Source organism: Hyaena hyaena, unplaced genomic scaffold (genome assembly GCF_003009895.1).
Source record: "Hyaena hyaena isolate Hyena2069 unplaced genomic scaffold, ASM300989v1 scaffold_511, whole genome shotgun sequence".
Classification (NCBI taxonomy): domain Eukaryota; kingdom Metazoa; phylum Chordata; class Mammalia; order Carnivora; family Hyaenidae; genus Hyaena; species Hyaena hyaena.
In genome coordinates, this window is record NW_024081144.1 from 328111 (window position 1) to 344595 (window position 16485).

At 59.5% G+C, this 16485-nt stretch overlaps 1 protein-coding gene across 1 annotated transcript; it reads right to left on the minus strand.

Annotated features, from left to right (window-relative positions):
• Positions 1-1536: 1536 nt before the first annotated feature.
• FCN2 (ficolin 2) lies at positions 1537-8723 on the minus strand. The gene is made up of 8 exons (XM_039255150.1): positions 8592-8723; positions 7015-7110; positions 5125-5178; positions 4379-4411; positions 3860-3987; positions 3384-3513; positions 2507-2641; positions 1537-2017 (listed from the first exon to the last, which is right to left on the minus strand). The coding sequence occupies exons 1-8, from the start codon at positions 8686-8688 to the stop codon at positions 1770-1772; spliced, it is 921 nt and encodes a 306-aa protein (XP_039111081.1). The 5' UTR covers positions 8689-8723; the 3' UTR covers positions 1537-1769.
• Positions 8724-16485: the final 7762 nt, after the last annotated feature.

A 16485-nucleotide genomic window follows, 5' to 3' on the forward strand; every position in this document is an offset into this window, starting at 1 on the left:
CGCCCCTTCCCCACACACAGGCCTGAGTCCTCGAGGAGCAGCAAGGGGGGGCAGGGCACCGTCCAGCCCAGCGGACATGCCCGGCCGTGGCCCAGGCTCCAATCTGGCCTCAGCCCCTGCTCCTGGGAGGCAGCCGCCCGGAGGGTGGGGCCCTCTGGTCCTACGGCGAATAGCCCTTCGGAGGCCCCAGCCAGTGACACCTTCCCGAAGCCCCGCGTGTCCGCGCGCTTGTGAGCACGTACAACGCAAATACCCCTGTCCTGCCGTTAGGTGATTACGCGAGCCCCCTCCTCTCCCAAATATCTTTGGCTGCATTTGTAGAAGTGCTTTTGAAAATCCTATCGAGTCCTAAAAGCACAAGAGCATTTATAAATGCAGCACGGGAGGCTCAGATTAAATATTTATAAAAATTACTTTTTTTAGCGCTTAGCCCATCTCTCCATTAAACAGATTTTTTAAAACAACACTGAAGAAGAATTTCTGGCTTGCCAGGCTAAAAGTGCTTCTGTGTTTAATAGTCTTTTGTGGCCCTTCCACAGCAATGCCACGGCACGTAGGAGGTCACGGCTTTTCTCTCTCTCAAGACTTAATGGTGTCTTTGAAATCACGACTTCCTGAAAGAAGATTATTCCCAGGAGGACCCCGTCTCTAGGGCTGCGGGGTCAGGGCTCAGCTCCGGGTTTACAGCCGCGCACGGGCGTCATCCTCACCACCAGGGGCTTGGTCCAGGGGAGACCTGTCCTGTACCCCCCTCCACCCGGTTCAGGGCTCGCCTCTGAGCAGGGGCCGGTCAGGGAGCCTGAGGCCGGAGCAGAGGCTACACAGCACCCTCCAGCGACAGACAGAAACCCTGAGTGCTTTCCCGAAGGGGCCCCGACTCCCCACGTGCCCCAAGGGCTGTGTGCTTCTCAGACCGGCTCAGCCCTATTCCCAGGACAAGGAAGGGAGAATCCACCTTGGACTCTTCCAGATGCTCTCCAAGTAGACCGGGCCACAGTGGCCACAGTGTTTGGGGGACCCGAACACAAGGGCCATGTGCTGGCCAACATGGGGACACCCTGGCCAGGCTGGGGACGGGGGTCCCCTAGGGGTATGTGGGGCGGCAGTGGGGGGAGGGCTGGGCACCCCGTTGGCTGACACAGGCTCCCCTGCCAAAGCCACCGTCCCCTCCCTGCTGGCCTCCTGCCCTGCTCAAGCGCCGTCTGCCCTCGTCCCGCGAGAACCCAGGAGTCAGGACGGCGCAGCTTCGTGGGGAGAGCGGGGCTGGGGGCTGGCACCTTGGACAGGCCACGCCGCCTCTGAGCCGGGGTCGGCCCACAGCTTCCCGCCAGGGCTGGCCAGGCGATGAGGAATCTTGGTCACGGTCTGACAGTGGCCATGGGAACTCGGAGGCGCACGGGTGTGGCCACCAGCCCTGTCCGCCGGCTCTGGTCTTGAGACTCCCAGAAACCCCCTTGGCCAGCAGGTGCCCTCCCTGCCCAGTTGCGGTGAGGCGCGAACAGATGAACAAGGCGGGCGTGGCCACCCCACGTGCTCTTAGCGAGGAAGCAAATGTCTTTATTGAGAAACTGTGTGGCAGGTGAGAGCCCGTGGGTCACTTTCTCTCACCCCTGCGGAGGGGACACCGGGCGTCAGTGTCCCCGAAAGGCACAAAGCAGAGAAGGCCCCGCGAGGCAGGGTGAGGACCCTGAGCCCGTGCTGCCTTGCCCGTCCCTCTGGCCACGGTGCGTGTGCGCGGGGTCCCGGCCGGAGGGGCTGCTGGCGTTGCGCTAGGCGAGCCGCACCTTCATCTCCGACACCTTATAGCTGTAGTTGTACCCTCTCCCCGTGTGCCAGTTGATGCCGTTGGCAAAGCTGTTGTGGGGGCCCCCGAGGTAGTGACCGTTGAGGTTAGACAGGTGACACTCGTGGTACCACCAAGCTCCCAGGTACTGCCTGGCACAGTTTTGGGGACTGGAATCATTGTCCTGGTCTTTGGTGGAGAAGGTGTAGTTGTTGTGGTACGACAGGGAGTCGCCTGCTCGGAGGGGAAAGGGGGCCGTTGTACCTGGATCCCAGGTCTAGGCAAGAGCTGCCACGTCCAGGTGTGCAAGTAGCGCACTGCACAACTCTAAGAGATGCCAGCCAACAACACGTGCTGTCTGACGCCCCCTCTTCTGGTCCAGCCCTGACAGCTGACAAGCACCTTGTCTTGGAGGGGAGGCCGCCCGCTGCCTCGGGAGTCCTAGCTTTCTCAACAGAGACCTCCAGGCACCAGGTGGCAACATGAGCTGCACAGCAATGGAGCCCTTTTCCTGTCGTTAAGGGAGTAAATAACACCACCTCTTGTGGGACTTTTTACTAGACGTGTCACATCACTTCATGGGAACCATCAGGTGTGGGTGCGCTGTATTTGCACAAGGAACCTTGCATGACCGCCACCACCCGACGTCACGCAGAGCCCGGATGCGAAGCAGGTGCTCTCTGCTCTGAGCCCCGGGCCACGTGGCCCAGGGGGGATGCTCACCTGCGCTGCCGTCGACGAAGGTCCCCAGGACCAGCCTGTACTTGTCGGCCTCGCCCGCCATCTTGAACGAGCTGTACTTGGCGAATCTGTGGTTGCCGTCGAAGTCCACGAGGTCGACACGGAGCTCACTGGTCCCTGTCACGGAAAGGCCGTAAGGTCCCCACAGGGGAGACCGTCCAATGGGGAGGAGGGAGTAGAGGTGGGCTTTTAGGGCGTGTCTGAGCTTGACGAGGCGGGGAAGTTTCTGGCACCGTCCTATAGAAGGTCCTAGGCTATGGGAGGGACGGGAATCTACTTCCCCCTCGGTGTGTGGCTGCGGCTTGGCACTATTTCACCCCCACGATGTGCAGTATCCCTGGAGGGCAGTGATGCCGCTCAGCCCAGTGCGGAAACCGGGAAGTTCAGGGTGGACGTGGATGCGTGTTTCAGGAGACGGGTGGGGGAACCGGGCAGGGAGGTGGACACGCAGTCACTGCGGGCCGGGAAGCCACAGGCGCTGTCCTCATCCAGACCCGCACAGCGGGACAGAGGACCGGGCTGAGGGACATCGCTCTTCCCCTGGCAGGGACCTCCGGGGAAGGGAAATGGTAGAGGAAGTAGCATTAGGGCTGGGGGTGGAGGCAGCCCCTGGAAACCTCTGGGTCTCTCCTATCTTAGGATCGAAGACACCAGGGTCACCGTGCTGGCAGGAGGCTGTCACCAGGGCTCTGAAGTCCCACCCAACGTTGTGGGATGAAGGCAGAACTCAGGCACACGGGCTGGCACAGAGTCGAGGCCCCTGCTCCTGGAGGGAACCCCGCGCAGGAAGAGGGGCCAGGTCCTCGGCTCCAGGGGGCCCAGGGCTCAGGTCAGGGGCACAGGGAAGTCGAGGCCCTACCCTGGGCGGTCAGGGCGTGGATGTTGTCATTTCCCAGCCAGAACTCGCCCAGCTGGCTGCCGAAGCCCTGCTTATACGCGGCCCAGTCGCGAAAGAAGTCCACGGAGCCGTCGCACCTTCGCTGGAAAACCTGTGGACGGAGATGGCCTGGGGCCGGGTTATCGCAGACCGCAGGGTGGACAGAGCCCACAGGTGTGGGGGGGGAGGTGACAGGAACAGAGAGGGTGGGCGAGAAGCCCGAGGACACACAGCCCCTGAAGTCCCCACCCCCTCCCGTGGGGGCTCACCCCCACCCAGGTATCTGGTTCTCCCCGGCCTTGCTGGGAGGGAAGGGTCAGCCTGATGGGGACAATGGACAACGTGACAAAGGCCATGGACAGTGTCCTCCCCGCAAGCACGCAAGTGCTCCGTGCGCCTGCAGGCAGAGCCCCATCCCCGCGAGCACCCCTGGGCCGCCCCGCGGCCCCCACACTCACGGTCCAGCCCCCGCCATCCGTGTCCATGTCGCACAGCACGGTCAGGGGCCGGCAGTCAGGCAGGTAGATGGTGTGCCAGCCGCTCAGAGAGCGCCCTCTCGTGAGCAGATCCTTGCAGGTCCGAGGGCCTGGGGATAGACGGGGACCTGGTGTCAGAGGCCAGGGAGCTCTGGGGAGGGGGGCGGGGACGGGGGCTTCTGCAGGGGTGCAGGGGCCCGGGCCAGCCAGTGGTGACAGTCAACCCACTCTACCTGGCCATCCCTACCCCCAGGGCTGCTCTTGCCCCATAGCCCCCCGGACCCCTGGCCTGAGGGAGCATTTTCGCCTCCTGACCAAGTCGCGGGGGGCGGGCGCCTATTACTGAGGGACCAAGGGAGGAAACGCGGCCCAGAGTGTTTGGTCTTGGATTCAGGAACCGGGGCGGGGGGGGCGGGGGCGGGGGCGGCCTCCCTTCTGCCGCTGCCCCAGCAGGAAGCCCTTCCCGGCTCAGGTGCGGAGGTCGGGGGTGCAGTCAGTCACCTGTGTCACAGGAATGCGGCGACCCTGGCTCTCCTGTTTGTGGGCAGAGGACACACGTGTGACAGTCTGGAAACGGAAGCCCCGGTCCCTTCGGCCCCATGAGCTCCAAGGACAGAGTACAGAATGGAGACATGAAGGGACACGTCCAGGGCAGAGCCGTGGGGTCCCAGGGATGGGGACACTGTCCTTTTCTGGGAGAAGGTGCGCGGGGCCCGCAGGCTGAGGGGCAGCCCCATCCGTGGGGGCCCCTGGGGTCCCCGTGACCATCTCGTTGGGGCCCCAGGTGCTCGGTGGGGCAGGACCAGACGGGCCCTGGTCGCCGGGCCGGCAAGCTTCTGCCCCTGGGAAGCTGGGGCCGCGGGGGCCGTGCGCACACGGATCATGTGAGAGCGTCCCAGAGTTTTGTGAGGTTGCCTTTCCTGGCTTGTCAGTGTGTTTGACACGTAAATGAGTGTAAACACGAGGCAAAATAAGTGAAGTGTCAACATTCAGCAATGATGTCGGCTCTCCATTACCAGGTCCAATTACCCCGTCCCCCATCCCCCGTCCCCTGTGCCCCATCCCCTGTCCCCGTCTCCCATCCCCTGTCCCCGTCCCCCATCCCCTGTCCCCCGTCCCCTGTCCCCGTCTCCCATCCCCTGTCCCCCATCCCTGTCCCCGTCCCCCTGTCCCCGTCCCCGTCTGTGTACCTCTCTCCTTTCTCTACGGACAGTCACCCCAGGGGTCTTCACTCTCTATCATGTTACCTTTGGGCCCCGGTGGCCCTGCCTTCCCAGGGGGTCCAGCCGGACCAGGAGCTCCTGCAAATTCCAAAGACACGTGCATCACGGGCAAAGGGCAGCCACAAATCCCACTTGAGATCTTTGCCCCAAGTAGGAAGGCCCACCCGGCCCCCGTTATCCTCAGAACGGCTGCCTCGCGGTGACAGAGCAGCCACGGGCGTACGGGTGGGGGCCAGCCCGTCCCCCGGAGCCCGGGCCCCAGGGCCCCCACCGATTCCTGCCTGCGCAGACCCCCGTGTGCTGGGCCCAGGCCCGGGCCACCCCCCAGAGCCCGCTGTCTCGGGGGGGCTGGAACATGGGCCCGTCCTCCGAGACCCTGACACGCGTCCCCAGGACGCGGCGGCCTCTCCTGCGGTGAGGCCCTGCAGGGTGTGTCGGCTCGGCTGAGCCCCGCCCCTCGATGCCGTAGAGTTCGGGGGCGGCAAGACCCCCTCCATGTAGGATCTGACTCCATGTCCGGAGCGGAGCCATGTGGCCTCCCAGGACCTGGGGTCAATGCCAGGAGGCCCCCCGTGGGCCGGACCTAGAGCAGAGCCCTCCTCTCTCCTGAAGCCACTTCAGGTGGCTGGTGAGGGGCCCGGGAGGGGCAGCCCGGGCTCAGAGAAACAGCGGGACCACGAGCAACGGGCTCCCCAGCCCCCGGGTGGGGCCACGGCCAGGTGGGGCGGGGCCGGGCCAGCCTGGGGACAGAGTAAAGCTCCCGCTGCTGGAAGCCTGGTCCCTGGGAGGTGGGCCGCTTTGCTGCTTCTTCACCTCCATGCTGCCCCGATAGACACCCTGCCCTCCAGCCCATGGTGCTGAGCGGGCACTGCCCTCCCGTCCCCAGGGCTGACCGGGGCACCCACACGGTCCCTGAGCCTGGACACCTCTTAGAATGTGAGCCGGAGGGGCTCCCAGCTTCCCTGCCTCCAGAGCTGTGTCCCCACCAAGTGCCCTTCAGCATGCACCTAACCGCCCCAGCCTTGGGGCGCCCACCCCTCAGCAAGGCCCCAGATGGGCTGCTGGTGCGCCGATGCCTCTATGCAGGCTCGGGTTGACCCCACGCCAGGAGGGCCCCCACTCTGGGGGAGGGGCGCCCACACACAGCGTGCCCGCACATGCCGCCTTCACCTGTCCCACGTCCCGCCCGCCCTCCCCTTTCCTGGTGGACTCGGGGAGGGTGCTGGCCCCTGCGTGCCTCAGGTTCCTCATTTGAGGGAGACATAGAAGAATGTGGTGGCCTCGAGATCGGGGAGCTACGTGGGGGCCAGAGTGCTCTCTTCCCGTGGCCTGGAGAGCCGGTCCTGGCTCCGGGACCAGGGAGCAGACATCCCGTAACAACAGTCAGGGGGGTGGGCGCCGACCCCGTCAGTGCAGGAGAAAATCATGTAGAACTCCTGACCCCCAAAACGTAACTGCCAAGAGCCCACCGTTGAGTCTCACTGATCCCACAAACGGTTGCCTGACTCATCGCTGCCTGTTCTGGGCACATACGCCGTGCTCTTACCACATAGGGAGCCGCAGAAGAGAAAATGTCAGCATGAATCATAAGGAAGAGGAAATGTTCTCACAGCACTGGACTGACTGCATTTATCAAAAAATCCACATAGTAGCAGAGGTGCGTAGTTCAAACCCATGCGCTCAAGAGTCAACCGTACCCCAAATGTGAGCTCCTAAAACATTCGGAGACCAGATCCCTCGTACAGAAATGTCAGCGTCTGATGGACCTTCTGGTGGTGTCTGATCTGGTTCTGAGCAGGGCCGCGGCCAGAGCTCTGGCCAGAGATGTGTGGGGACCTGCCCACCCCAGGGTCTGAAAGGAGAAGGGCAGGGGCTCGGTGCCCCGCCCCCACCGCCCGATCCGGGTGCACGTACCTCTCTCTCCCTTGGGCCCCGCGTCCCCGGGCAGCCCCGGGCAGCCTCGGAGGATGGTCAGCTTGTCGGAGTCCTCCAGACCCAGCACCTTCACCTCTGCGGCAAAGACAACGTGCCAGGCAGGCTCCGCACCTGGGCTCAGAGGCTCCCCGATCCAAGGACCTGCCCGTGCGGTGACCTCGGGCCTGGGCAGACTGCTGGGGGCCACTGGAGGGTCTTCCCGCCTCTGGTGCAGACGTGGTCTGTTCCCCCACCCGCCCTGCCACGGGTGCTGGTCAGGGGGGAGGAGATGGCCTCGGAGCCTGCGTTGACCCGCGGAAGCACAGCCCCTCAGTGCTGTGTGTCCTTGGGCAAGACATCAACCCCTCTGGGCTTCTGCCCTCGGGCCACCAAGAGGCTAGGAATAGGGTTGGGGGGAAGGAGGACACATTAGGCATCGCAAATGATTAAAATCTGAGTGGGAGCCACGGCGTTTAGAAGGATCTCCATAATCACTGGGGACTTAGAATACATAATGACAATAGATGTTTATAAGACACTTGGGGAATTTGGGTCAATGTCGAAATGCCCCCCAGACCCTGGGCGTGCGATCCCACAATCCCGAGCTGGAGAGGGACTCGGAGCAACGGCTCGCAGAGCTGGGAGCAGAGACTCTGTACTGCGGGCAGCCAGGTGTGTGGATTCCAGAACCAAAGTATGCCCCCAAGCGGCTCCTCGGGGAGCACGGAAATCACCCGCTCCCGCAGGGCGGCCGCTGGCGGCCGTGTCACGGGGCGTCTCCGTCCTCGCCTTGTTGGTCAGAACAGGTGTAGGCTTCATTTTTAAATTTGCTTAGTTTTTGCTCATTATAAAATAATAGGTGGCAATTTTAGACAAATTAGAAAGCAAGACCTGATTAGGGAAGCAAATTGAGCGTCCTGCGACATTCTAGTGAAGGGCCACATGTGTTTCTGGCTTCGCTCGTTCCAGACCTTTCCCCAGGGTCACGCAGGGGCAATTGTCTTCCCTGCCCTGCCCTCCCGGCTTCGTGCAGTAAAGGCAGCGGCTCCTGGGTCTCCTGTCCCGCCGATGAAGAAGTGATCCTTCCACGGACGGGGGCTGGCGCACTCCCTCGCTGCTGGCCCGGAAAAGGTGACCTGGGGCCTGTGATGGTGTCTCCCTTTCGCTGTCACCTCAGCGACACAGTGGGGTTCACCTGTCCCCGGAGCCAGAAAGTCCCGCAGGCCCGGTGCCAGCGGCACAGATCCGACCTGGGCGGCACTCTCGCCCTCTGCCTTTCCCTTCGGTGCCTGCGCGTGATACCCGACGGTCACCCCTGCACGCAGACCCCGAGGCCCGGAGGGGAAGCAGCCCGGGGTTGGGGTCCAGCCGGCACGTGCCCTCTGGTCAGGCTGCCCCTATGTCTCTGCCCGGCAGCTCCCTGTCCGGAGAATGGTGCTGAAAACATGCTGTAATAATGAAGGACCGTGGGCAGAGGGCTTAGCGCGGGTCGGACGCGGCCCGTGGGGTCGGTGAGCGGGGCCGCCGGTTTCCAGACCGGATCAACGTCAGGCCTGCTCACCCGGCGTGCGACTCACCTGGACAAGTGTCGGCAGTCCAGGCCACAGTGCACAGGAGGGCGACGATGGCCGGGACGACGGGTCCCGCAGCCGTGGCGGCTCTGCCCCGCTCCATGGCTCCGGTCCGTGCCGCGCGAGGGGCCCCCTGGCTCTGAGGCCGCGGCCGCCCACCTTTACCTCCGGGTCTTTTTCTCACGCGGGTGACTACTTCCTCCTGAGGCTTGTGGCGCCAGTGGGAGGCGGGAGAGCCGCGCGCCCTGCTGAGCAAGCATCCTGTTTAAGGGGCTCCACTTCCCCTTGGCCGGGACACTTCCCAGGAGAAACTGCACAGCCCTGGGTGGAGAAGGGCCAGCCTGCCCGTTTGTGTCTTTAGGGAAAGCCCCGGCCACCCTCTCTGACCCCGCAGCTGGTGGACGGAGGTCCCAGGCCGCAGGGTTTGGACAACCAATCATTTGCACCCAGTGGGCTGCAAGCCTAGGGTGGGCAGAAGGGGAGGGGAGGGGGGGAGTGTCTGCTGTGGAGAGTCATGGCCAGGATGCAGGGAGGTGGCTGCTGACCAACCACAATGCGAAGGGGTGTGGGTGGCCAGGCCACAGGGATGTCACCAAGAGCACAGAGGAGAGGCCGTGGACCCCACTGCAGCATCTTCAGGCTGGGGGACGTGAGGGAGGGGGAGGGGAGGGGAAGGGGAGGAGGAATCACATCAAATTGCCCCAGCCCCCTGACACCTGCCCTCGGGACGGGCATCTCTGGGATACAGCCAGAAGCCCAACCCCACCCACCAACAGCCCCTATCCGGGTGTTGCCCTGGAATCGTGACCCCCATCATTAGACAGTTATGATGCTTTAAATTTCCTAAGTCAGCAATGGAACGAGAATTATTCACAAGCCCCTTAATGAGAGTCATCAAAATGTGCCTGTTACCTATGGAAGAAGGAAGAAGGCTTATACACCGAGCTTAAACATTTAGCCTAAGGAATCACTGGGCTTCGGAAGTTATCACTGTAACAAACTTACTGATAACATTTGAGTTTATTTTAAAGATAGTAACACACCGAGCCGTCGTCCCTGGGCAAGAACCAAACAGAGCTTCCTCGGAGCCTCCTCGCTGTGAGAGGCCACAGGGGAGTGAGTCCACACTGCAGGGCTCAGGCCCAGGAACGCTACTATGACTTCGAGGGCATCTCTTGTTGTGGGTGGGGAAACCGAGGCACAGAGAAGGAAAGGAGGCTTGTTACGGGTGCATCAGGATTAGAATCCGGCTCCTCGGAGTCCATGGAATGCTCACACCGCCCTCCGCCTCCCTTCTGTCCTCCTCCCTCTGTCCGGAACCCCCCGCCCCCACCCCTGGCTCTAGGCTCAGGGCTCCATCTGTCCCTGACCAACCGCATCTGCGCAGGAATCAGACATCCTCACCTGCCCGAGGGAGGCTCCCGGCTGCAGCAGAAAGACTACTCGGTGGTAACCCAACGATCCATTCGGGCACGAGGATCAAAACAGAAGTCCTGTCATGGCTTCCTTGCCTTGGTGCTCCCTGCTCCAGAACTTTCCAGAAGTTTCCAGAAGCCGGTCACTGTTGGTTCCTGTCAAGCATTTCCCAAGCTGGTGCACCAGGATGTGGCTCCCACTTGTGCTGGCCTCACAAGCAAGAGAGAGGAGGGATATTTAGTGAGCACCTACTAAGTGCCAGGCACCGCTTTGTGCCCCGTGACACAGTGGTGACAAAGTGCACAGGTCAGTACACTCTTGGGAAGGCAGCAAAGAGGCAGACAGACAAATACATAACAATGTGATATGATACAATTTTTAGGTTTTTTTTAAAACATGTATTCATTTTTGAGAGAGAGAGAGACAGAACATGAGTGGAAGAGGAGCAGAGAGAGAGAGAGACACAGAATCCGAAGCATCTCTAGGCTCTGAGCTGTCAGCACAGAGCCCGACGCGGGGCCTGAACCCACGAACAGTGAGATCATGACCTGAGCTGAAGTCAGAGGCTCAACGACTGAGGGGCCCCATAATGTGATATAATTGGAGAAAGCAATGGACACCCAGAAGGACACGCCCACAGCCTATCATTAATGGTTAATCAGGTGGAAACGGGAGACACCTGAAATCTCCGTGGCTGCACACAGAGCAGCGATATCAGCCCCCTGCGAGTGCTCCGGCTGGGCGCCTCTCCTCCCGGAGGGACTGGGGGACCCACGCCCCTCCCACAGCCATCTCTGCCACCTTCCACGTGGGGCCCCCATCCAGAGGGTCATGTTCACTCCAGACAAGCATGGAGGACCCTGCAGGGGCAGCTTGAGGCCTCCCCTTCGCCCCCTTCCGTGGGGGGGGCCAGTACTGCGCCCCGGCTGACCCCTGGGAAGGGTGAGGAAGGCGACTGGGTTATGTGACAGGGGTGAGTAGGGTGGGGGGAGGGAAGCGGCCACCACTGAGCACACGGAACACGTCACCGAGACTACCCAGGAGGCATTTGCAAGGTCACCGCTTGTACGGTGTTGCTTTTCCGCCCGCTCATGCTCGTGATCGTGCCCTTGGAGTGCATGTTTTGCAGGCGGCCCATCCCCGGACCCTGCTTCCTCCCTCCGTGCCGACCAGCCCCACTTCCCGCGGCCTCCCTACCTTACGTTTAGCGCGACATTTGACCGGGGGCGGGGGGCGCTGTGCTCTGTTTACCCTCTGGGTCTTTAGTTGCTGTTCCTCCTTTGTCCTCGCTCGCCCAGCTTTCTTCGGGATGGCCTGCTTTTCTTGGTGTTTCATGCTCTCTCTGCCTCGACTCTTTCGCTCTCTCTCTCCCTCCTTCCCCCCACCTCTCTCTCTCTCCCTCCCCCTCCCTCTCTCTCCCTCCCTCTCTCTCCCTCCCTCCCTCTCTCTCTCTGTTCTGCATTCAGGGGTTGTGCAGGGATTCCCTGGGGCATCATAAATAACTGATCATGTTCCCCTGGGGCGTCTGTGATGCCAGGTCACAGATCACAGACGGACCATCCGCGATCCTTTTTCCTGCAGTTATTACAGATTCTGCTGCTATGAACGTTATGAGCCCCACAATGCATTTCTGGTATTTTTCTCTTAAAAATTCAATGGACTTTTAACAGCCTTTGGAAAAGAGGGGAAAAGTGTTTGGTACATATTTACCATCTCTGCTGCATTTCCGTTTGGTACCATTTCCCATCAGTCCCAAAGAACTTTCTTCTTCGTTTCAGGGAAGGTCAGTCTGCAGGCAGGAAATTCTCAGCTTTCGATGATTGGGAGAGTTGCCTTACTGCATTTTCATGTTTGAATTGTGGTTTTGCTAGAAATGCATTCTAGGTGAAGACTTTCTGTCTCTCAGCATCTCGGACAGCCTTCTGTGGCCCTCTGGCCTCTGTCACCGTGAGAAGCTCCTCTTGTTCTGGTCAGATACTACAATTTTTATTTATGATATTTACAGTTGTTTAATTTCTCAGAGTTTCCTGATCTCTTTTGAAATCCCTCATTTCTTCAGCCATTACATCCATCTTATCTCATATATTATATAACATATATTTATTTTGAAGCCTGTGCTTATAAGTGCTAACATCTGAGGCACTGTTCATTTGTTTCTATTGATTTTCATTTGTTCATTTGTTTCTATTGACTTTTTCACTCTTGATCAGGGGTGACAGTTTCCTTCCTTTGTGTGTCTAGTAAACCTTGGTTCTGTGCGAGACATTGTGATATCATGTCACAGAGACTCTGGACCCCCTGCTTTTCCTCGGAAGAGAGTAGAGCTTTGTGCTGGCAGCTCTGGGACCAGGCTTGTTAAGGTGGCCCCTGTCCTTAATCCTAGGGCATAACTTCAGTCCTTTTACTCAACGGTTGGGTCTCCCGGGGTTTCAGTAGAAAGCCTGACATGCTTACCAGAGCCATCTAAATGATCGCACTTGAACTCCAGGAGCCTCTCGGCACTGAGAAGTTGGCCTCATGCATGTTCAGACCGGCAGTCAGCCAAGGACAGGGGAGGCTGGGACAAGCAGCTTTGGGGGCTTCCCCACATGGCTACCTCACTTTCAGGATTTTCCAGGTCACCCCCACTGCTCTGTAGCCTAGATCTCTGACTCCAAATCCTCGACCTGCTAAAACAGCCTCCTTCGGCTTGAGCAAAGCTCTCCTGAAATTACGGGGACCAGGGAGGGCCCTCGAGAGAAGGCTGGGGCATAGCACTTCTATCCCACATGGTTCCTTTCTCTATCGCTTACCCCACAGCCAGTTTCTGCTTTTTGTCACTTTGCTTTGCCTTCAAATAGTTGTATTTTCATAGAACTTATTGTTTCTGTGGGCAGAAGAGACCAGTGATCAGACACCAGGAGTCTGAAGGGTGAGGTTTCTAAGCTCTTTGTTCCAGGGAGCCACTCTGAAGAGGTGGTATCTGGGAAGAGACTTGAAAGCCGTGAGTCAGATACGCAGTATTTCAGGAGGGAGTCTTATAGAAGCGGGAAGAGGCTCGGTGGATCTGAGGGAGAGCAGGGAGGCAGGCATCAGAAGGAGGGAGGAGGTCATCCTAGGAAGCAGCACGGGAGGTGCCGACTGTGCAGAACACTGGTATCCACTCTCGTACTGAGCGGGACAAACCTTCCAGTGACTCTGATGTAAGTTCAAGAGTAAGAACCATTGGCCTACATTTTCCAGCGAGTTCCAGGCCCTCACCTCCGACTCCGTAGGCTTTCCTTGAGCATGAAGAAGAACCCCCTCATCACCCGTGATGAACCGGTCTTCCTTAACTCCAAATCGCTCCCATCACCTGGTCTCAGAAGCCTCAGGCACGGAGCCCGGATCCACATTCTCTGTGGCACCTATGAGCCTAGACGTGGAGTCCTGCTGCACAGCCCCCTCCACTCCCAAGTGACTGTCAGTGGAACCAAAGGCTGGGCCAAGCTGGGCTCTTACAAGTGTGGCCAGCCTCTGCCTCTAAGGAATGTGCACTATGGGTGATCGTGGCTAACACTTGCTTGCACAGTTGTTATGAGGTGCCAGAAACCCTTCTAAATGACTTCCATGCCCATCACGAGGGCCAGGTGGGCAAGACTCCAGGGAGCTGAGTCAGAGCCATGAGATCACGAGGCCCGCCAGCCTGGGGGAGCACTCAGTGGGATGCATGCGTTTCCCATGAACTTGGGGGAGACAGCGTGGCACCTGGTGTCCCATGGCTGGGGTGGGGGAGGAGCTTTGCCAGCCACCACCCAGCCAGTGGTGTATTAACCCCTCTGGGCACAGGAAGCCCCTGAGGCGTGGTCCAGCCTGGCATGGGGGGGTTCCCCAGCCGAGGGTGGAAAAGCAGGATCACAGGAATCAGGCACAATCCATCATCTAGGTCTAGGCCACAGCCCCTCCTCCATGAAGCCTCTTGATGATGGGCCCTTGTGAGGAGCTCTGTCCTCTGAGCCTGGGGCCCCTATGGCAGCCTACAGCCACCTCCCAGGCAGGGGAGCCCAGGAGACATGTAGTGAACTCCCGAGTTCCCTGTTTCCATGTGTATGTTGACCCCCCCAACCTTCACTGTGGGCCCCTGAAGGCAGGGGCTGTGTCTCCTCCATGTTCATGTCCCTGTGGCATTTGCACTCAGCCAGGGTGGGGACTGGATGCGAGTGAACCCCTCCCATGCTCCCTGAGCCCCCACCAGGCCGCCTTGGCCCCAGCTGTGGAAAATGGACCTCTTTCTGCCCAGCCACAATCCCTGTTTTCCTTTCTCCCCTTCTAGGGTACCCACTGCAAGGCCTCGGCTCCGGTATCCAGACTTCAGGTGCCAACGGCCCCCTGTGTGGACAGGTCCAAAGAGCCCTTTGGCAGAACACAGATATCGCAGAGGAAGGCACGAGGGATTCCAGCCACGCCCTCTGTACACCTCCAAGCTCTGCTCTCCTGTCCCAGGGAAGAACGCACTGCCGCTTGGCACACGCCAGCCCACTCTGAGCCACAGGCTTGGGCACGGACTTGAGCATCTCTGGGCGGTCCTCCGGGGCGCCAGCCCCGAGTCCAGTCTCTGCAGATGTACCTACGCTCATCATGAGCAGGATGCTCTTCTCTCTGTCTTCTCACTGCCTCCATCCCCAAGAGGTGCCTGATGCTTAGTGGTTGCTCAGTGATCAATGTTAGAGGCGTGGTGCTCTGCATCCTGAGACCAGTGGGCTAGCCCATCGTGAGGAGCACAGATATGCTTGGATGCTGGGCACCGGGGCTCAGGGTCCAGTACGGGCTCCTCATGCATGATCTCCTTTGACCCGACAGCCTAGTGGGGCACCGACTCTCTCTCTTTCATGGATGAGGAAACCAGGCAGCTGGTGTCTCACTTCTGACCTGCCCTACACATCAGGGCTAAGACACTTGTCTAAGGTCGCACAGCTGCTGAGGAGCTCATCCAGTCTTTGCCGACACACCTCACGAATGCTATAGTGGGAGGACCCCAAGTGGGCTCCAGCGGTTCCCCACCTCCTGGTATTTTCACTCTGGGTCATCTCTCTCCTCAAATGTGGGCTGCATAGAGGACTTGCTTCCAGCCAAGAGGATCTAGCAAAGTCGATGGGCTGTCATTTCTGTGACTAGCTTATGAAAGATGGTGCTTCCATCCGGCCAGCAGACTTCTGCATGGGGGGGGGGGGGGTTGATGACATGGAGCCATGTTGGGGAAGCCCCCTTGCAAGGCCCCAACAGCTGGGAAAGACCTGAGGCCCTCAGTCCAACGGCACTCAAGGGAATGAATCTTGCCAATGACATGATGACCTCAGCAGATCCCTCCCCGGTCAGGTCTCCTGATGAGACCTTGGCTGAGGCCAGCACTGCGCCTGCCATTTTGGGAGGCCCGGAGGTGAGGACCCGCGTAAGCTTGTGTGTCCAGATGTCTGACCAGCAGAATGTGAGCTGGCACACATGGGCTGCTTTGAAGCTCTTAGATCAGGGGTGGTTTCTTGTGTAGTGAGAAATAATACGAATGTAGAAGTGGTTTCTTAGGCTGCCTCCAGCAATTGGAGTCTTCCAAACACACGACTGAGGCGATCTCCTTGTAGTGCTCCCTGGGTTTAAAATGAATTTGAGAAAATCCCAAAGGGCGAGCAAGATCCTCGCACCAGTGAACAAGTCAGCTCCCAGCTCACGCCTGGGAATTGGACTTCGCCCAAACCTATGTGATAAAACTTGTTGTTTTGGGGGGGGGGGTGCCGGGGGGGGAAGCAGGATGTTTTGTGCATGTGGCTTTTGTTGAAGTATTTACTCCTGGGAGATTACTGGAAAGTGGTATCTTCCCACCTGAGGCACAAAAATAGACTCCAGCGACTGGAGGGGCTGGTGGGTATGACGCCGACTTGGGTCACCCAGTGTGTGGCAGGTGCGTCAGCAGGAGACGGCCCCTGTCAGCTACGGTCCCTGTCACCCCTTTTTGGGGGAAATCCTTGGACTGTTCGCCTCTCTTCTGTTGAAATCGACCTCATGATAAAGTCTCACTTGTGAGATTTTTAGATCTGACTGGGTGATGACTTTGTAAGGCTCCAGATGGATTGTGTTAGGTTAGAAATATCTAAGTCTTTTTCAACACCCACATGTTTTATGTTTTATATTTTAAATCTATGATCTGTCATCTCTGTGACATACTCCTTTTATTTCACCCGAGTATACGAGCTGCACAGCACTTTATGCACACACACCTCTGACCTCATGCAAGTGATTTCTTGGATCCCACCGGTTGGTTTTCAGCATTTGAATTCATTGCAGATATTGGCTCAGCCCACTCTGCGCGGTGAAGGGTGTCTTAGGGGTGGAGGCGGGGAGGGGAGCGGTGGGCGGGGTCAGGATGGGAAAGGGGCTCCGCCTGCAGAAGTCTGTGTGGGTGGGATGAACATGGCTGGATCCGCAGGGGTCCCAAGCCCCTGCCAATCACAGAGCCTGCTCCCCCCCCCCCCCC

Excerpts from the sequence above, each read along its gene's own strand:
- FCN2 (XM_039255150.1), bottom strand. The coding sequence starts at position 8,688 with ATGGAGCGGGGCAGAGCCGCCACGGCTGCGGGACCCGTCGTCCCGGCC. Across the intron at positions 4,412-5,124 it reads AGGGCCACCGGGGCCCAAAG|GAGAGCCAGGGTCGCCGCAT; the intron begins GTAACATGATAG and ends GCCCACAAACAG. Across the intron at positions 2,018-2,506 it reads CTTCGTCGACGGCAGCGCAG|GCGACTCCCTGTCGTACCAC; the intron begins GTGAGCATCCCC and ends CCCTCCGAGCAG.